The 21938-nt window shown below is 38.3% G+C and overlaps 1 protein-coding gene across 15 annotated transcripts in view; it reads left to right on the top strand.

Annotated features, from left to right (window-relative positions):
- LOC100333572 (putative uncharacterized protein MYH16) overlaps window positions 1-21938 on the top strand; it is a 43166-nt gene that overhangs the window by 4894 nt on the left and 16334 nt on the right. Inside the window, exons 2-10 of one of the 15 annotated variants that reach the window (XR_012387733.1) lie at window positions 611-763; window positions 4322-4366; window positions 8462-8517; window positions 8629-8781; window positions 9160-9264; window positions 11394-11480; window positions 11878-12023; window positions 14134-14224; window positions 20514-20570. Coding sequence is in view for 8 of the 15 variants with exons in the window: in XM_073917949.1 (XP_073774050.1) it covers window positions 611-763; window positions 4286-4366; window positions 8462-8515; window positions 8629-8781; window positions 9160-9264; window positions 11394-11480; window positions 11878-12023; window positions 14134-14224; window positions 20514-20570 (927 nt within the window). In the remaining 7 variants the exon portion in view is untranslated. Of the gene's footprint in view, window positions 1-610; window positions 764-4285; window positions 4367-7265; window positions 7379-8461; window positions 8518-8628; window positions 8782-9159; window positions 9265-11393; window positions 11481-11877; window positions 12024-14133; window positions 14225-17748; window positions 17813-17930; window positions 19005-19206; window positions 20571-21938 lie in introns of those variants that run through there. The other 14 variants (XR_012387734.1, XM_073917951.1, XM_073917950.1 and 11 more) reach the window with 14 other exon arrangements.

Here is a 21938-nt window from a genome sequence, read left to right as displayed (position 1 = left end):
GAATCACCACAACAGATCAATTACTACAGTTGTGTTACTGTGACAATTGTAACATCACCTCTACATATCGATTACTATAGTTGTTGTTACCATAGCAACTGTAGAATCACCACAACAGATTAATTACTATAGTTGTTGTGTTACCATAGCGACTGCAGAATCACTACAACAAATCAATTACTATAGTTGTCTTGTCACCATAGCAACTGTAGAAGATCACCATAAAAGATCAATTACTTTAGTGATTGTGTTACCATAGCAACTGTAGAATCACCACAACAGACTAATACAAGTGCTTCACAATACGGCTCAAAAGCAGTGTTTACTGTAAGTTACTGTAGTATTTTTTGGTTCGATCAAACAAATCATTACTGTCACACACACTACAGCACCTGTTTTATGAGAACTGTTCAATAATAATAATAATAATAATACGCCTCTCCTTGTGCTTCAGTATCTAAGCATGAGTGTATGGGCTGAGAAAGTACAGCTGATGTGTTCAGCAGACATATCAGAGTCTTAGGCAGCGCTGGAGTTTTTCCTCTGGATTGTAGGCCAGGAGTGCGCGTGACTACACACACACACACTCACACGCTCTCTGCTTCTTCAGGTTCATCCGCTGCAGACAGAGATGAAGGACCGAGACGAGCTGAAGAAGGCGATGGAGCAGAGTGAGCGTCTGCAGAGCCGCGTGCAGCAGCTGGAGGAGGAGAACACTGAGCTGAGCAGGCAGAAGCATGAGGCATTCGTCCGCATGCGTGCTGTGAGTCCTTATTTATATTGCACATTTAACTGCAGGTTGAGTGCTTCACATAAGCCTTAGAAATGGCAGATATCCAAAAACATATAGAATCACTCTGATGCTTCACACTACACAATATTCATGCCTCTCACACAGCTCTTGTGCAGCTTTGCTCTTGAATGCACATGCATTTCCTTTTAAATTAAATTAGAAATGTTGCTATATCATATATTGTAAAAATGATATTTTAAATAATACTCTGGGTTCCAAATGAACCTGTTACTGTTTATTTTGTGTTTTTGGTGATTGTTTGTGCTGTTCTCAGGAGTTGATGGATGAGATATTTATGGTGTCTGTATGTTTTCATTTTCTGCAGAGTCAGAGCCCGATTATCTTTTAATCTTTTCCTGTTCAAAAATATAAATATATATATATATATATATATATATATATATATATATATATATATATATATATATATATATATATATATATATATAAAATATTAAAATATAAATAAAAAAATATATAAATAAATTAATAAATAAATGTCTGAGAGCACTGGTGAAATTGCATGTTTTTTAAAATATGTAATTTAATGCACATTTTATTTATTTGTTTTAAAATATGCAAATATATGTTATGACATTTAAAAAAAATTTACTAATTGCATTTAATTTTTTTAATAAATACAAATTAATGAATTAATAATTGATAAGTTAATTAATTATAAAAAATATTTATTTATTCCTTTATAATAAATATTTATTTAATTAAATAATTAATTTATTATAATGAATTAGTTTATTTATTTATTGTTTTTAATGTGCATGCTTCCAATATACTGCAGTGGGGTCCACACACCTGAGAGCATTTTAAGTTTTTCTCGTTCAAAACTTTCTGATTTAATACACATGCGTTTAAAGTAATATTTGATTTCTAAATTATTTCACAGATTACCTGAATATTGTCACACAGTACACAAACAAAATTGCTCCTCATTTGCATTTTTTTGTTTAATGCACGCGCTTTTCTTTTTAAAAATAAATTTTAAGTCAACATGAATGCATCTTTTCCAAAAAGTCCTACATTTTTATTTGCAGCATCATCATATTTCCGTCTCTCTCTCCGTCTTCTGGCCTCCAGTGCTGTCCTGCTGTTTTATATTAAGGTTATTATTTATTGCAGTGCTGCTCGAGTTTACAGCACATAATAATATGCTTTCAGAGACTGAGTAATTCAGCAAATGTGCTCTGACAGCAGAGACTCTCTCACACTCCGCTTTATCTGGAGAAACTGACTGGAGGAATCTGATCTGCTTTTATTGTGATGTAGACAGGAGTGTGTGTGTGTGAGTGTGTGTGTGTGTGTGTGTGTGTGTGTGTGTGTGTGTGTGTGTGTGTGTGTGTGTGTGTTTAAGGAGGATCTGCTGGTGTTGCCAGGTCTTGCAGAATAGAAGAGCATTAGAGCTGACTGCATTAGCAGACTCTTCACTTTCTCTTCATCTAGTCTTTGTTTAATAATCTTCTCTGTATTTAGAAGGATTGTATGCAGTTGTGTTAGTCTAATAGTCCATTTCTGGCTCAAGTTAGACGTGACAACCCTTTTTAATTCACTCTTATTTTATATAATCATGTTAATCTTCTTTGACACAATGCATCTGGGGGTAACACGGTAGCTCAGTCAGCTTGGTGTTTCTGTGTGGAGTTTGCATGTTCTCCCTGTGTTGGCGTGGGTTTCCTCGGGGTTCTCCCGTTTCCCCCACAGTCCAAACACTTGCGCTATAGGGGAATTGATTAACTCAATTGTCCGTAGTGTATAAGTGTGTGTATGGGTGTTTCCCAGTACTGGGTTGTAGCTGGAAAGGCATCCGCTGTGTAAAACATATGCTGGGATGGTAGGTGGTTCATTTCGCTGTGGTGAGTTGATGAATGAGATGTTAATGGTGTCTATTTGTTTAGAGTCAGGCCCGTTTATCTTTTAATATTTTCCTATTCAAAAATTTAAATAAATAAATAAATAAATAAAATATAAATAAATAAATAAAAATATAAATACAAAATATATAAATAAATAAATTAATAAAAAATAAAAATAAAGAAAGAAAAATATTTATAAATAAATATATAAATTAATAAATAAATAATTAAATATAAATAAATAAATAAATAAAATATAAATAAATAAATAAAATATAAATAAATAAATAAAAATATAAATAAAAAAATATAAATAAATTAATTAATAATTAAATATAAATATATATATCTAAATGAAAAATAAAATATAAATAAATAAAGAAAAAATAAAAATAAAGAAAGAAAAATATTTATAAATAAATATATAAATTAATTAATAAATTATTAAATATAAATAAATAAATAAATAAAATATAAAAAAACAAATAAAATATAAATAAATAAATAAAAATATAAATAAAAATATATAAATAAATTAATTAATAACTAAATATAAATAAATAAATATAAATAAAAAATAAAATATAAAATATAAATAAAGAAATAAATAAATAAATAAATAAAAATATTTATAAATAAATATATAAATTAATTAATAAAAAATGAAATATAAATAAATAAATAAATAAATAAATAAATAAATAAATAAATAAATAAATAAATAAATAAAAATATAAATATAAATATAAATATAAATATAAATATAAATAAAAAAATGTGATGACCCCTGATGAATAAATGTACTAAGCCGAAGGAAAATGAATGAATGAATGAATGGCAGTGCGTCTGAAAAATGTGTAAGCAGCAGCCTGTATAATGTATGTGGATATTTGACCCAGAGGGCTTGATGTCAGAGGTCAGAGGTCAGCGTCTGTATAATGTTGACATGATTGAGTGTGAATGTCAGCTGTGGTGGGTGTTCGGCTGTAAATCACTCGTACAGTATGCAGTGGACAGCACATAAACACACACACACACACACACACACACACACACACATGTATTGAGTCTCACCTGTGGAGATGTAATCAGCGTGTGCCAGTAGACGTCCCGCGTCACCTGTGCAGCAGATGGAGGTGTGGGGTGTCTGAACACACACTGTTTTGTCTGCCGATTCATCTAGAAAATGAAGAAGAGCACACACATCACAACAATCGCTCTGTTCTTCTGACGCTCGCAGACATCTTCCAGACTGTAGGCATGCGGGGGGGTTTATTTAAATGAAAGCCTCCACAGATCACTCCCCGTGACGTCTCTCAGAGTGTTCACGTTAATCTTCATCATCAGAATAATTATTTCTGCTGTATTTTAGTTGATTTTGACATGTGCAGATGAAATAATCATGTATGCAGGCTCATGTCTAACAGCTCTATAGGACGAGGCGGTGTGTGTGTGTGTGTGTGTGTGTGTGTGTGTGTTTCTGGTGTGTCTGTGAGTGAATAGTGAAGGACAGGAGGAGTCCAGCTGTTCTCACACACACACACACACACACACACACACACACACACACATGAGCAGGGAAACTCTGCGCTGTGTGTGTGAGATGATGGATGGTGTTTGTCAGGTCTCGTCAGTCTTGCGTTCTCTCTCTGAGGAGCAGGAGGATTTGGACTGGGACAGTTTCACCTCCACCACATTCATACAGGTACAGCACGGGATTCATTCCTTCAGTAATTGATAAAGAGCTAAATTCAGGAGTAGTTATTTATTTCCCGTCATTTAAAGAGACAGTTCACTCCAAAATGAACTCATGAAAATGGCTTCTTGTTGTTTCAAAGCCTTTATTATTTCTGTTGAACACTGAAGGAGATATTTTGAAGAATGCTGAAAACGTAAACATTGATATTCATAGTAGGACAAACAAATACTTTTGAAGTCAAGGGCTGATTAAGAGGAGAATGAGGACATTAGGACAGTATTTATTTATTTTGTGTGAACTGTCCCTTTAAATATTGCATTGATATGATAGACTAGAGGCTTTTTGTCATTATATTGAGTTTCCTCTTCTGGATACAGGAGTCTGTGTTCTGCTTTCTTTGGGTCTCTTCATGTTTATGTTTGTGTTCTCCTCGTGAGTGTATTTTAGTCAGTTGCTATGCTGTTGCTAGGTGTAGAGTGTTACCAAGGTGTTGCTATGTTGTGGTTTAAGCATCCTGAGTGTATTTTAGTCAGTTTCTATGTGGTTGCTAGGTGTAGAGTGTTGCCAAGACGTTTCTATGTGGTTGGTAAAGCATCCTGAGTGTATTTTAGTCAGTTGCTATGCTGTTGCTAGGTATAGTGTGTTGCCAAGGCGTTTCTATGTGGTTGGTAAAGCATCCTGAGTGTATTTTAGTCAGTTGCTATGCTGTTGCTAGGTGTAGAGTGTTGCCAAGGCGTTTCTATGTGGTTTGTAAAGCATCCTGAGTGTATTTTAGTCAGTTGCTATGCTGTTGCTAGGTGTAGAGTGTTGCCAAGGCGTTTCTATGTGGTTGGTAAAGCATCCTGAGTGTATTTTAGTCAGTTGCTATGCTGTTGCTAGGTGTAGAGTGTTGCCAAGGTGTTGCTATGTTGTGGTTTAAGCATCCTGAGTGTATTTTAGTCAGTTGCTAGGCTGTTGCTAGGTGTAGAGTGTTGCCATGGTGTTGCTATGTGGTTGTTAAAACACCCTGAGTGTGTTTTAGTCAGTTCCTATGCTGTTGCTAGGTGCAGATTTTTGCCAAAGTGTTGCTTTGTGCCTTTTAAGCATCTTTAGTGTATTTTAGTCAGTTGCTATACTGTTGCTAGGTGTAGAGTGTTGCCAAGGTGTTGCTATGTTGTGGTTTAAGCATACTGAGTGTATTTTAGTCAGTTGCTATGCTGTTGCTAGGTGTAGAGTGTTGCCAAGGTGTTTCTATGTGGTTGGTAAGGCATCCTGGGTGTATTTTAGTCAGTTGCTATGCTGTTGCTAGGTGTAGAGTGTTGCCAAGGCATTTCTATGTGGTTGTTAAAGCATCTTGAGTGTATTTTAGTCAGTTGCTATGCCGTTGTTAGGTGTAGAGTGTTGCCAAGACATTGCAATGTGGTTGTTAAAACACCCTGAGTGTGTTTTAGTCAGTTGCTATGCTGTTGCTAAATCAAAGTGTTGCCAAAGTGTTGCTGTGTGATTCATTAAGCAACTTACAGTGGGTGTATGTTAGTCAGTTGCTATGTGTTAAGTGGTTGCCAGACTGTTACTATGCAGCTATTAAAGCATCCTGAATGATGTTTATTCAGTTGCTATGGTGTTGCTAGGTGCAGAGTGTTTGACATTGATATGATTATATGGCAAATATGATTGTTTGTTCGTTGTTTGTTGTCAATTATAAAAAAATAAAAGTGTTTTATAGTCCAGAAAGGTTGCAGAGGCTGTTGTGGATTGTTGTCTGGGTATTTTGTGTTGTATTAAGTGGTTAATATTGAGTTCAGATGATTTCTCATTGAGTGCTAGACATTACAGGAGCTCAATCCAGCTATGAAATTTCCTGGATAGTGCTCAGGGGCTCTAAGCCTGTTTTCTCTTTTAAGTCTGGTATTTTATGATCCGCCAGGTGTAAATCGCAGCGGAGCCTTTGCAGACAGCAGTAATTATAGACTGCAGAGACATCTGTGCATTGTGTTTTATCTCAAAATTACTTAGCATTTACTTTTCACTCAGAAATCACTCGTAAATTTCATTTTTATTTATACAGTACTGACAGGTATCATACTGAGATGAGCACAAGTTCTAAATATAGTCTAATATAAAGTGTCTATCGTGTATATTTATATATAATATTAAATGTAGCATGAATCTGTTTTGCTGGGCTTTTACCCAGAGAACTCAAACTATAGCGAACATTTCTCTATACACCTCAGCATGCTTTATGCCAAATAATGTGTAGCTTTGCTATGGACAAAAGCACAAGACCAAACACAACTCAATGGATAAGAAAGATGTTGTCAAGCCTGCCATTAGAAAAGATCATTACATACTAAAAGCTGAACAGCATTTATTTATTTATTAAAACACATGGAGTCCCTGCATTAGATACACTGAAGGTGTGAAATTCACAGAGGGAGAAGTTGATGAATAATCTTCATGTGGACAGTGTAGTTGCAGTCTTACAGTCCTGTATTTATACACTCTTCAGTCGATATATTTGCTGTACACTGTATTCAGAATGATCACTTTTGAATAGATTAGCATTAACCAAATAAGGGCATTTTATTTATTTGTTGTTTGTTTGTTTATTTTTATGTAAATGTCCTTTTATTTTGTATAATTTTTTAATGTAGGTTATTGTTGTCAAGAGATGCATGTAAAGGGCTGCACTGTATTTCAATGTGTACAAACTGAAAATAAAAATAAAAATATATGATGTAAAATGATATAATACAGTATGAATTAAGCCTAAATCTCTAAAATAGTTTGTTTTAGGTTTATCTTCCCTTATTTTTTGCCATTTTGAGTGGCATGGTGGGGTGGGGTTATCCTGTCCTGCTGACTGAGTTCACAGCAGAATATGGGGAAAGCGCTGCCGGTGCCTCCCTCATATTAGAGTGTTTCCAGCTCCATGCACTCGTCTAGGCACTTGCAGCAGAGCTCTGGATGTCCTGTCGGGACTAGTTTGATAGATGATCCTCTCGTTTGAAGGAAGATCGTCTCGGCTGCCGGATACGGGTCTGTGTGTTCTCCGCTGTCTTGTTTTGCTCGTTCCCTTCATGTCCCTGTCCATGCTGTTGCTAGGTGTTGCTTGGTTGCCATGGTATTGCTATTTGGTGTTAAAGCATCTTGAGTTTATTTTAGTCTGTTGCTATGCTGTTGCTAGGTGAAGAGTGTTGCCAAGATGTTGCCATGTTGTGTTAAAGCATCCTGAGTGTATTTTAGTCAGTTGCTATGCTGTTGCTAGGTGAAGAGTGTTGCCAAGATGTTGCCATGTTGTGTTAAAGCATCCTGAGTGTATTTTAGTCAGTTGCTATGCTGTTGCTAGGTGCAGAGTGTTGCCAAGATGTTGCTATGTTAAAGCATTCTGAGTGTATTTTAGTCAGTTGCTATGCTGTTGCTAGGTGTAGAGTGTTGCCATGGCGTTGCTATGTGGTGTTAAAGCATCCTGAGTGTGTTTTAGTCAGTTGCTATGCTGTTGCTAGGTGCAGAGTGTTGCCATGGTGTTGCTATGTGGTGTTAAAGCATCCTGAGTGTGTTTTAGTCAGTTGCTATGCTGTTGCTAGGTGCAGAGTGTAGCCATTTGTGTGTGTGTGTGTTCTTAAGTGTGTGTTCTCCTTCATCTGTATGTATGTATGAGTGTGTGTGTGTGTATGTTCTCCTGTTTATGTGTGCGTGTGTTCTCCTCATCTGTGTGTGTGTATGTGTGTGTTCTCCTCATGTGTGTGTGTGTGTATGTGTGTGTTCTCCTCATCTGTGTGTGTGTATTTGTGTGTTCTCCTCATCTGTGTGTGTGTATGTGTGTGTTCTCCTCATCTGTGTGAGTGTGTATGTTCTCCTTATGTGCGTGTTCTCCTCATGTGTGTGTGTGTGTGTGTGAGTGTGTGTGTGTTCTCCTCATGTGTGTGTGTGTGAGTGTGTGTGTTCTCCTCATGTGTGTGTGTGTGAGTGTGTGTGTTCTCCTCGTGTGTGTGTGTGAGTGCGTGTGTGTTCTCCTCATGTGTGTGTGTGTGTGTGTGAGTGTGTGTGTGTTCTCCTCATGTGTGTGTGTGTGTGAGTGTGTGTGTTCTCCTCATGTGTGTGTTCTCCTCTGTTTGTCAGGAGCAGCAGAGCCTCCAGCAGGCTGAGCAGCGGTGTGAGCGTCTGCAGCTGCAGGTGTGTGTCCTCCTCATGTATGTGTGTGTGTTCTCCTAATGTGTATGTGTTCTCCTGATGTGTGTGTGTGCGTGTGTGTGTATGTGTGTGTGTGTGTGTGTGTGTGTGTGCAGGTGTGTGTGCTGCAGGAGCGTCTGGAGGATTCTGAAGGCTCCTCGGCTCAGCTTCTCTCCCAGAGACAGAGGCTGGAGTCGGAGTGCTGTGAGCTGCGCAGAGACCTGGAGGAGCTGGAGAACACACACACCTTCGTGGAGAACCAGCGACAGGTACCACTACACACACACACACACACACACACACACACACACACACACACACACACACAAACAATTAGGGTAATGAGGGTAAAGTTAGGGTAATTAGGCAAGTCATTGTATAACAGTGGTTTGTTCTGGAGACAATCCAACACTAATATTGCTGAAGGGGTGAATAATATTGAGCTTAACATGACTTTAACACTATTAAACACTGCTTTATTCTAGCCCAAATAAAACTAATCAGACTTTCTCCAGAAGAACAGATATTAGAGGAAACACTGAGAACAACTGCTGAATCTGAGAAACATCATGAGGGGAACACTGGAGAAAGAGAACAAAATAACTTTGACCGGACGTGTCGCTCAGACTGATGTGGCGTGTGTTCAGTCCTCAGATGCGGCGCTGAAGAAGCTCTCGGAGGATCTGGAGCAGAAGAATGAGCAGCTGCTGAAACTGCAGACGGAGAAGCAGAAACTGCTGGAGCTCGGGCAGGTGAGACGCTCAGACAGGGAGAGTTCACACTACAATTCAGATGTCCTGTTAAATGGGCGACACGCTGGCTCAGTGGTTAGCACTGTGGCCTCACAGCAAGAAGGTCTCTGGTTTGAGTCTCAGCTGGGTCAGTTGGTGTTTCTGTGTGGAGTTTGCATGTTCTCCCCGTGTTGGCGTGGGTTTCCTCCGGGTGCTCCAGTTTCCCCCACAGTCCAAACACATGCGCTATAGGGGAACTGATCAACTACACTGGCCCTAGTGTATGAGTGTATAGGTGTTTCCCAGTACTGGGTTGCAGCTGGAAGGGCATCAGCTGCATAAAACATATGCTGGAATAGTTAGCAGTTCATTCCGCTGTGGTAACCCCTGATAAATAAAGGGGCTAAGCTAAAGGAGAATGAATGAATGAATGAATGAATGAGTGGTGTATAAATATAAGTGTAAATGGTCTGACAGGTTGCAGGATGGCAGTGAATGTGGTTTATTCTATCGCTCTTTCTACTTAACTAAACACTGTGGTGAACTATGCATTCAGCTGTCTTTACCCTGTCCAGGGATACAGAGTTTGTCATCATTACATTAGGATTTAGTTGCAAAAAAAATGTTGAAAACTGAAGTGGAAGAGGGACATTTCAGGGTTAAACACTACAGTCGGACTATTATTACACTAACAGTTTCTTTGGGTTATTTCTCGTGTTTGACTCATTGATTTCCTGTAATTTCATCAGTTTTTCAGCTGATTTCATGCGAGATTCATGCATGTCTAATCTAAACAGAAGCACAGTGATTTAAGCTCATTTCTAGCCATTTAGTTCAGCTCAGAGCCCCAGAAGTGTCTGTTCCTCCTCTGCATAACTCTGCAGTCTCGTGTCCTTGTGAATGCTACTGTATTGTCCGTGTTGTCAGTTTGTGTCTTGTAAGTGAGACTGTCTGTGCAGTGAGTGCAGTGGTATCTTGTATACTGTTCTCCCCTTGTGATGGCAGTACACTAAATGTGTTTTGTTTGTTGCAATTGTTCCTTCTTTATTCCTCTTGGTTGCAGCGCTGTCTTGTTGATTCTGCATCTCTGATCTAAAGCACAGCAGTTGAAGCCAGTGTGTGAGTTTAGTTGAGCTCAGACGCTCCAGAGGAGTCTCTTTCTCCTGTCTTTTATTCTCTGCAGAACTCTACAGTCAAGTGTGTGTGTGTGTGTGCGTGTGTGCGTGTGTGTGCGTGCGTGTGTGTGTGTATGTGTGTGTGTGTATGTGTGTGTGTGTGTGCGTGCGTGTGTGTGTGTATGTGTGTGTGTGTGTGCGTGTGTGTGTGTGCGTGTGTGTGTGTGTGTGTGTGTGTGTGTGCGTGTGTGTGTGTGTGTGTGTGTGTGTGTGTGTGTGTTTTTGTGTGCGTACGTGTGTGTGAGTGTGTGTAGCAGATGTGAACAGTAGCAGCTGATGTGTGTGTGTTATTTACTGCCGCTGGCATTGATCTTCTCTGAGGGATTTCAGACGTCTGAGATCTTTATTCTCCATCTCTACTGTACTTTACTCTGCTGTACTATACCTCTGCCTGATTTCCGTAAACGTCACGAATTTTGTGCTATGCCACTGTGTACTTTACTATAGTTTACTGTGGTTTACTGTACTAATTTACTGTACTTTTCTGTCGTTTACTGTTAGTAAGTAATTTACTGTTACTTTAGTGTACTTTACTATACTTTAATGTGCTTTTCTGTACTTTACTGCGCTTTACTGTACTAATTTAATGTAGTTTACTTTATTTTACTATGTTTACTGTTACTTTATTGTGATTTACTGTATTTTACTGTACTAATTTGCTGTACTTTACTGTATTTTACTATGTTTACTGTTACTTTAGTGTACTTTAATTTGTTTTCCTTTACTGTACTTTACTTTGCTCTACTGTACTAATTTACTGTACTTAACTTTATTTTACTGTGTTTACTGTTACTTTAGTGTACTTTAATATACTTTATTGTGCTTTACTGTACTTTTCTGTACTTTACTGTACTAATTTACTGTATTTTACTGTATTTTACTATGTTTACTGTTACTTTAGTGTACTTTACTATACTTTATTGTGCTTTACTATGCTTTCCTGTTCTATTTACTGTGTTTTACTGTACTCTGCAGCAGGCCATTGAGGATCTGCAGTGTGAAGAGGAGAAGGTGAATCTTCTGACCAGAGAGAAAGCCCAGCTGCAGCTGCAGGCCGAGGACGTGCGTATGATCATCAGTTCCTGATCAACTACATACTGTCATTCAGCTCTTTATCCACTGATGAAACTAAACTGTGGGCTTACTTTACATTTAAGCTCATTTAATTACAGTTTATTATAATATACTTGCCTGAAAAGATGGCACAGGGTGCATTGAGTCGTTGCTGAATTGTTTGACTGCCTGGAAAACGCTTGTTGATTTAAAAAGTTTCAGATATTTGGACTAGAAACAAGACAGAAACTCTGAGTAAGGACAGCATTTTTTGCATGGTTTGCATCATCTCTCTTACACACATGCAAAATAATCATATATCGTGTGTGTGTGTGTGTGTGTGTGTTTGTGTGTTTGTGTGTGTGTGTGTGTGTGTGTGTGTGTGTGTGTGTGTGTGTGTTTTAAGCTGGAGTTTGTGCTGGAGCAGGAGAGGAGACAGAGGACGGACTGGGAGAAAAGCAGACGGAGGCCGAACGGAGAATCCAAGAAAAACACAGAAAACCTGCCGGAGATGAGCCGCATGCGGAGCAGTCTGGAGGACATGATCAAGAGGTCAGATACAACACTCACTGCACAATAATGCTCTCCTCTTACAGCTTCTGTCCTGCTTTAGTCCAAATATCTACACATTCTGAAATCAAGAAGCATTTTCTGGACAAGCAAAATAATGAACGAGTGAGTTTACAGTTAAAACAAGCAGAATAATCTGACAATGAGGGAGGAAAATAAGTTTATTTCAGAGCAAAAACAAGTTTATTTGACCTCTTTTTATATAATATTTAAAAAACATTATTACTAATTATATTCATTTTATACATTTGGACTAAAAACAAAACAAAAACTCGAAGAAAAGCATTTTTAAATCAAATAAAATAGTTGCGGCTGGAAGGGCATCTGCTGCGTAAAAATGTGCTGGAGGAGTTGGTGGTTCACTCCGCTGTGGCGACCCCGGATTAATAAAGGGACTAAGCCGACAAGAAAATGAATGAATGAAATAAATAAATTAATTAATGAATCATTTAAGCAGATTAATGCTAGAAATAAATCAAACGATTTACACTGCAAAACAATGATTGTTCACACTTTATTTTAAGGTGCACATCTCCTTAGTGCTGTAATAATGCATTAACTAAGCTTTTATCTCAATAAAGCACCACATTTCTGTTTATTAAGGTGGTTTACACTGCACAAAATACACTTCTCACAGTTTTTATCATGCTTCTAGGAGTAAAAAATATCAGTAATACTTTCTGTGAAGCTCACACTTATAATGAATAACAACTCTGTTTATAATCGTGTATAATCAGTCATAACACTTCTATAATAAAGACAAAACAAGCCTAAAACTCTATTATAAAGACACTTATAGCTACATCTATAACAGTGTTGTTGAGATTTAGTAGTGATGCATTTCATTTTTCAATGCACATGTCCATAATATAATATCATAGATGATTCATAAATATTAATTAGTCAGTCATTATTGTATTTATTATGATGCAGTCATGGATTTTATCTTGCTTCTAGTCCAAACATCTAAAAATTGCTAAATCAGGTAGCATTTTCTGGACCAGAGAAAAATATAGTGTTGTTTTCAGAAATAAAGAGTCAAAATGAAGAGAGATTCTCCTCAAAGTAAGCAGAATAATGCAGTTTTTGCTTTGATATAACATTATTTTGCTATTTTTTAAAGGAAAAAGACATTTTATTTCTGAGATCAAGACAATATCTGTAGCTTTTCTCAAACATGCTTCTTAAATGAAGAGTTTTTAGACATTTGGAAACAAGAAACAAGAAACAAGACAAAAGCTTTAAGTACGACCGCATGTCTACAGTGAAATGGCTGATAAATCCTGCCGAGGAAACTGATGAAGATTTATCAGTAAAGCAGACGTGTTTTCCTCTATAAGATGAAACTGAATGTGCTCAGAGCTTCATGTTCAGGCCTGTTAATCTGCAAAACACTGAATAAGCCCAATATGCACTTGATTACTTTTATTTTTATAGTTAATTTTCATAGCCTAGCTGGTGTAGATTTAATATCCTTTTATTTAATTCCCCCTGAAACATGTTTATGTACATTTAAAGTGACAGTTCAGCCAAAACTGACCATTATCATTCATTCTTTCACTTTTCGGCTTAGTCCCTTTATTAATCAGGGGCCCCCACAGCGGAATGAACCGCCAACTTAATCAGTTCCCCTATAGCGCATGTGTTTGGACTGGAAACCGGAGCAAAACCCACGCCAACACGGGGAGAACATGCAAACTCCACACAGAAACACCAACTGACCCAGCCGAGACTCAAACCAGAGACCTTCTTGCTGTGAGGCCTCAGTGATAACCACTGAGCAACAGTGTCGCCCTCATTTTGACCTCCTTTAGTAAAAATAACAGCAACATACAGTTTAACGAATGCAATAAATCTTTCCGCTGGCTGATTGACTGGCACCTTTAATAAGCGGAGACACAGGTGATGTTTACAGGTGAGCTGCTCTTCAGTGTTTCAGCAGTGACATGTACATTATTACACTCAACTTCAACTGTGTTAATCTGCTTTGACACGATCTACATTATAAGAAGCGCTGCAGAAATAAAGACTAATGAACTGACTATAGTGAGGGCTCTAAATGATGTCAGTTTTTCCGTCTGTCTCCTGTCAGGAAAGATGTAGAATTAAACAACACCAGCAGCCGTCTGGAGGCCGAGGAGCTGCTGAATGTCGGCCTGCAGAAGAAAAGCAAAGAGCTGCAGGTGAGACGCTTGTGTAGGTGTCTGAGAGTGCCACTGAACACACTGCAAAACACACTTTACTTAGAGATTATCTCCTGTTTCTAGCACAAACATCTCACAATTCTTAAATTAATAAGCATTTTTTAGACAGGAACTAAATATTGTCTTGTTCTCATGGTTATTATCAGGATATATTGAGTTAATGAATATCAGCGCATGTCTGTAGGCAGGATCTGGTTAATGTGCACTGTGTAGGGCACTGGAGTGAATGATATATTGAGCTCTGGATCATGTCGGAGACGTGTTAAAGCTGTTGAGAAGTGATGTTAGTTTAACCTCTGTCAGGATCCATGTCAAACCCAGGATTCTGAGCGGAGCTTTCAGGTGAGGGAACACAGAGTTTCCCGGGAATGCAAACATGCTGTGAGAAATGCGTCTTATTGTGGGAGAGTGAAGCGCTGAATAACCCAGCAGATTCTGCATTTTATATTCTCGTCAGTTCTGTGAGCAAACATCAGATTCTTAAAGGAACCGGTCACACAAAACGGAACACTCCCCCATCATTTACTTGTTTATTAGCTGAGTTCACTGCATAGTTGACTTGATGTATGTTTTGCTGCATTCACTACATACAGTAGTCTGCTTGACGTATGTTCTGTTGAGTTCACTACATAATCACCTTGATGTATGTTAGTGGGGTTTTGTCAAGTTCACTACATAGTCGATTTGATATATGTTTTGTTGAGTTCACTACATAGTCACCTTGATGAATGTTGGTAGGATTTTGTCAAGTTCACTCCATAGTCACCTTGATGTATGTTTGTTGAGTTCACTCCATAGTCACCTTGATGTATGTTTGTTGAGTTCACTATATAGTCACCTTGATTTACAGTATGTAAGTGAAACACAAAACCCACAGAGTTTAAAGTTTTGCCTAGTATTGTAAAGTTTTGGCAGGAATGTAAAGTTTTGGGCTGGAATGTGAAGTTTTGTGCGGAAATGTAAAGTTTTCCCTAGTAATGTAAAGTTTTGAGGATTTGTAAAGTTTTGTAAAGTTTTAAAGATTTGTAAAGTTTTGAGGGAATGTAAAGTTTTGCCTAGGAATGTAAAGTTTTGTGTGGTAATGTCAAGTTTTGCCTAGTAATATAAAGTTTTGTCCAGGAATGTAAAGTTTTGTGCGGGAATGTAAAGTTTTGCCTAGTAATGTAAAGTTTTGTGCAGGAATGCAAAGTTTTGTGCGGGAATGTAAAGTTTTGCCTAGTAATGTAAAGTTTTGTGCAGGAATGCAAAGTTTTGTGCGGGAATGTAAAGTTTTGCCTAGTAATGTAAAGTTTTGTGCAGGAATGCAAAGTTTTGTGCGGGAATGTAAAGTTTTGCCTAGTAATGTAAAGTTTTGTGCAGGAATGTAAAGTTTTGTGCGGGAATGTAAAGTTTTGCCTAATAATGTAAAGTTGTAAAATATGTAAAGTGCAGGAATGTAAAGTTTTGTGCGGGAATGTAAAGTTTTGCCTAGTAATGTAAAGTTTTGTGCAGGAATGCAAAGTTTTGCCTAGTAATGTAAAGTTGTAAAATATGTAAAGTGCAGGAATGTAAAGTTTTGTGCGGGAATGTAAAGTTTTGTGCAGGAATGTAAAGTTTTGTGTGGGAATGTAAAGTTTTGCGGGAATGTAAAGTTTTGTGCAGGAATGTAAAGTTTTGCGGGATTGTAAAGTTTTGTGCGGGAATGTAAAGTTTTGTGCAGGAATGTAAAGTTTTGTGCAGGAATGTAAAGTTTTGTGCAGGAATGTAAAGTTTTGTGCAGGGATGTAAAGTTTTGTGCGGGAACCTGTAATGTAAATCCAGATTGTATTGTTTCCTGAGTTTCTCTGAGAGGCTGTAGATGGACGAGACGGCAGACAGTTTCTCCACTGGAGTGTGTTCAGAAAACACAGACGCTCTTTGTCTTGATAGCGATGCTGAAAACTGATCTGTGTGTTGGTGAGGGTGGACATGTTTTCACTTTCAGAGGATCACACAAAGCCAGCTTTATGAGTCCGTCTGCACATTAATTACAGCACAGGTGGAGACAAACACAGAGGAGCCGCTGTTAGTCTGCGCAGGTGAAATATTGACTGATCATCAGAGGGCCAGATTTCTGACATAGACAGATTTAATAATGCACGTCAGTCAAACACAGGTAACAGTGTGATGTGCATGTTGAGTTTGCCCTGTGGTGTGTGGATACAGTCAATCAAACAGTCCAGCTTTATTAGTCTGTTTGCATGCGGATTCTTTTCTACCTTCAGTTAAATATATTTGTTGTCTTGTTTTTACTTCAAATGTCTAAATACTCTTAAATCAAGAAACGATTTCTAGACGAGCAAAATATAGTGTTGTTTTCAGAAATAATGACTTCAAATGAAGAGAGTTTTTCCTTCAAAAAAGCTAAATAATCTGACATTGGGGGAAGATTTATATTTGTGCTTCGCCTTTTGACATAAGATTATTTTGCTTTCTCCAATGTCAGATTATTTAGCTTTTTTTAAGGAAAAACTCAATCAATTAAGCAATAATCATGACTAATTGCTTACAAAATAAAAGACACAATATATGTGCATACATTTACATGTAGTTTTATTTTATATACAATGTTAGGTAAAAACAATAAATACTTTAAAAGTTAAGTATATATAATTTATGTACTTATATACTATATAAATATTTAGATGTACATGTTTATAATTTTATAATAAAATAATTAATTATCTAAACCCTTTCTATAAATTCATTCATTTTCCTTCAGCTCAGTCCCTTTATTAATCAGGGGTCGCCACAGCGGAATGAACCGCCAACTATTCCAGCATATGTTTTACACAGCGGATGCCCTTCCATCTGCAACCCAGTACTGGGGAAACACCCATACAGACACACTCAACACTGCTTTTGGCAAACGCTGTAATTAATTGTTTAAACGTGTGTGTGTATAATGTTAAACACATGACATGTGGGGACCTGCCCAAAATAAAACATGACAGAAAACACAGTTATAGTGTGTGCGCACAGTGACGCTCTGTGATTTATGTTAGTGGGGTTGTGTCGAGTTCACTACAGAGTGACTGAGAGATTGGTGACAGCCTGTGGAATTTGCTTTTAGCATCGCTAGACTCGGGCTAGTTATGGTTAGTTTGAGGCGCTCGGTTTTGAAGGTGTGTGTTTGTTGTGAGTGTGTGCGTGCACTTGCTTGTGCATGTGTGTTTTTGTGTGTGCTCTTCTTGGAGTGTGTGTGTGTGTGTGTGTTTGTGTACATACATGCATGGTGTGTGTGCTTGTGTGCCTACTTGTGTGTGCACTCTGTCAGTTTGTGTGTGTGTATATGTGTGCTCTCTCAGAGTGTGTGTGTGCTCTCTGTGTGTGCTTTGTCAGTGAGTGTGTGTTTATGCTTGTGTGTTTTTTGTACATGCGGGCGTGTATGAGTGTGTGTGTGTGTGTGTACTCTGTCAGTGTGAAGGGGGTGTGGATTTCTCTCAGTCTTTAGAGGTGAGTGTGTGTGTGTGTGTGTGTGTGTCAGTCTGTGTTTGCTCTGCTGCTGTATTCATGGCTGTTCTCTCCGCTGAAGTTCTCCGCTGGCATGTGAGTTTCTTCTGTCTTTCGGTAGTGTGTGTGTGTGTGTGTGTGTGTGTGTCTCAGGCCTCCAGGATGTGAATATCTCTGTAATAGATCTGAGGTTGTGTGTATGATTGTCCTGCAGCGATTCTCTCACAGAGACTTCCTCCTCATGACAGTGTGGAGATCAGCAGTCAGATCAGCAGATATCATAATGCAGTAATGTGCCTGGAGTCTCGGAGATGATCAATGCGTCAGGTTCACACTCGGTGTCTGTCAGCGCTTCACGTCTCCTGCTCGTCCCTCAGTCAGATTAAAACATCAAAGATCTTCTTCCTCTGTGTCTTCTACATTCTCTCCTCAGGATGTGTTTACTGGAGATGCTCAGTGTTCTGATGTTGCAGGGATTTAATTGTGGAAATAACCAAAAGTGCATGGCACGGGTCTACATTGTTGATTTTTTATAGGCCATTATCATATAAAGATCCTGACGTATGTTTTAAATGTCCGTTTCCTGTAATATTCTTTGTGGATGAGGATTCTAGCATACTGCAGTATTAACTATACTGATGCATTGTGAAGAATACTCTAGTAGTTATGACTACAGTAAACAGTGGTGTGTTGTAGTATAATATATACCCTGGATCATTTATAGTACTATAATTGTTGCATTACCATAGCAACTGCAGAATCACCACAATATGGAGTAAACTTGCTGTCATAAATATTTTGTGTGTAAATAAAATTGACGCATCTGTAAATATAAAAAATAAAAATAAACGGAGTGTACTCGTAACTTTACGAAGGTACAATTCCAGAATCTGCGATTAGAACAGACACAGATGGCACATTTTCTTTGTCTGTTTGTATACGACTGATGAATGTATTGTTATTGTGATTACACAAAATATTTATGACAGCAATTTTATTCCATACCACAACAGATCAATTACTTTAGCAGTTATTATTACCATAGCAACTGTAGAATCACCACAACAGATCAATTACTATAGTTGTGTTACCATAGCAACTGTAGAATCACCACAACAGATCAATTGCTATAGTTGTGTTACCATAGTAACTGTAGAATCACCACAACAGATCAATTGCTATAGTTGTGTTACCATAGTAACTGTAGAATCACCACAACTGATCAATTACTATAGTTGTGTTACCATAGTAACTGTAGAATCACCACAACTGATCAATTACTATAGTTGTGTTACTATAGTAACTGTAGAATCACCACAACAGATCAATTACTATAGTTGTGTTACCATAGTAACTGTAGAATCACCACAACAGATCAATTGCTATAGTTGTGTTACCATAGTAACTGTAGAATCACCACAACAGCTCAATTACTATAGTTGTGTTACCATAGTAACTGTAGAATCACCACAACAGCTCAATTACTATAGTTGTGTTACCATAGTAACTGTAGAATCACCACAACAGATCAATTGCTATAGTTGTGTTACCATAGCAACTGTAGAATCACCACAACAGCTCAATTACTATAGTTGTGTTACCATAGTAACTGTAGAATCACCACAACAGATCAATTGCTATAGTTGTGTTACCATAGCAACTGTAGAATCACCACAACAGATCAATTGCTATAGTTGTGTTACCATAGCAACTGTAGAATCACCACAACAGCTCAAATCAGATGCTTTACTGTAATATGATTCAAGAGCACTACAGTACTTCCTATACTGTAATATGTTTCCATCTGGCAGTGTGACACTAGATTTAAAGTGAACTGGATTCTCATCGGCAGGCATTTGCTCTTGTTATACGCATGAACTCATTTCCTCTTTGATACAGTTAAAATAAAGACTATCTTCAGTCAGGATGTTAGGATGTCTTGACTCGAGAATGGGATGTTTGTACTGTAAAGTGGAGGCAGAAAGACTGAGGAAGGTGCAGATTTCTGCAGTGTTGGCTGTTTTTGTCTAAGTCTGTGTCTGCGAGTGTTGTCTGTCTGTGGGAGGTTTTGTCAGCGTGTCTCTTCTAGTTGGCCGTGGCTCGTCCTCTGTGGTTCTGAACGGTGATTACAGTGAGTTTATCTCACATCCGGACACATTCACTGCGGAGAGAACACCACGCTTTTACTGCATCAACATAATTACAGGAAAACTCAGATGCACAATATGTACAGGTTGCTTTAAAAAAAAAGTCAACATTATTCTCCCTCCAGTGAAATGTTTATTAGTTTTCATATTTCCCGATTTGTTTTACAGAGCAAGAAGTTTCTCTCAGTGTTTCCTCTAATATCTGTTCTTCTGGAGAAAGTCTGATTAGTTTTATTTGGGCTAGAATAAAGCAGTGTTTAATAGTGTTAAAGTCATGTTAAGCTCAATATTATTCACCCCTTCAGCAATATTAGTGTTGGATTGTCTCCAGAACAAACCACTGTTATACAATGACTTGCCAAATTACCCTAACTTTACCCTCATTACCCTAGTGAAGCCTTTACATGCCACTGTAAGCTGAAAACTAGTGTCTTGAAGAAGATCTAGTCTAATATTATGTGCTGTCATCATGATGAAGAGACGTCAGTGATTATCAGATATGAGTTATTAACACTCTCCTCTCTGTTAAACAGCACTTAATATTTGGCTTATAGTTTTGTTTTCAGCTGTGTTTGATCTGCATGAAGTGATTAATATTGGGTGGAGTGTGTGTGTGTGTGTTTAACAGAAGTGTGTGTTTGGTGTCTCAGGTGCGCATTGAGGAGCTGGAGGAGGAGCTGGAGGCGGAGAGAGGATTACGAGCAAAGGTACGACACTAAACCAGCGTCTGCATCTTCAGTCAATAATCAATAATCATTACCTGGGCCGGGCCGTGGCATAGGCAGTATAGGTGAATGCTAAGGGCGCTGTACATCCAGGGGGTGCCAGAAATGGGCAGCACCCAACCTCAATCCCCCCACCCCCCCTGCGCTTCACTTTCACGAGGTCACACAAGAATAAGGCGTATTTGGCGTGCTGTCCAGGGAGAGGAGCTCAGAACCCCAGAGGAAAGAAACCCCAACACCCCTTATCAGGGTAGACAGAGAAGTTGGGGTTCGAGCGAAGCGTCTAGCCTGGCCCCAGAACACTCCCCCCGCGCAGATGAATGTTTAAGAGGGGAGGTGTCGGGTGGTGGAGGGATGCTAAAGGCGTGAGATAATGCAGGTAGGACAGCTTTTATAGGGGTTTGGTCTGATGCTGATTGGATAATAGAATGATTGTCACTGCCTACATTTACATGGACACCAATAGTTAGATTTGAATGCGATTAAGACAATACTCTGATTAAGAGTCGACCATGTAAACAGTGATTTTTAAATAATTTAATCAGATTAAGGTTTATTATTAAGGTGCAGTATTATTATCAATCGCATTATTAAGGTGCAGTACAGACATGTAAACACCTTCATCCAACTATTACCGGCATGTAGGGCTTTTCGCTGCGTTTTGCAAGAGGATAGTCCACAAACACCCACACACACACACACACACACACACACACACACACACACACACGGTTGTTTGACACTCTTTGCACCCACCGAGTCAGTGCAGACCACTGACACCTGCATTGTGAAATGTGGAGGTTTTTTCCAGCACTCTTCCAGCAGTTCATTGTTGCATCCAATATCTCGTTTGTGGCATGATCGTGGTTTGCACTGAGCGCTAGTTCAGATTGCTCCGGGACTGATCATCAAACAGGTTTGTGCCACATGTCGCTCTGGAACGTCGTCTCCTTTGTGAATTCAGTCCTGTAAATGAAAGCCGCCTGTTTTACTGTGAAACATGTAGTTGAATGCAGATGTTTACTGCTCTCTGGGCATTATTAATCAGAGGCTGTTTTCAGTGTGTTTAATCTGGATTCAGCTTCATTCAGAACTCACCCTCATGCTGGAAAACTTGTGACGTTATTAATAAAAATAATAATACCATGTATTTGACAAGCAGACAACACCTTAGCAACCACATAGCAACAGCCATCGTTCATCTTAGTAGCGTGTCTGAGAGATCTAAAACATATTGGGCTTTTTTAATTGCTTTCCAGCTGCAACCCAGTACTGGAAAACACACTTATGCACACTCACTCACTCACTCATACACTACGGCCAGTGTAGTTGATCAGTTCCCCTATAGCG

The sequence above is a fragment of the Danio rerio genome, chromosome 12 (genome assembly GCF_049306965.1).
Source record: "Danio rerio strain Tuebingen ecotype United States chromosome 12, GRCz12tu, whole genome shotgun sequence".
NCBI lineage: Eukaryota > Metazoa > Chordata > Actinopteri > Cypriniformes > Danionidae > Danio > Danio rerio.
The sequence above is the reverse complement of the archived record's forward strand: the minus strand, read 5'-3'. Positions and strand labels throughout refer to the sequence as shown.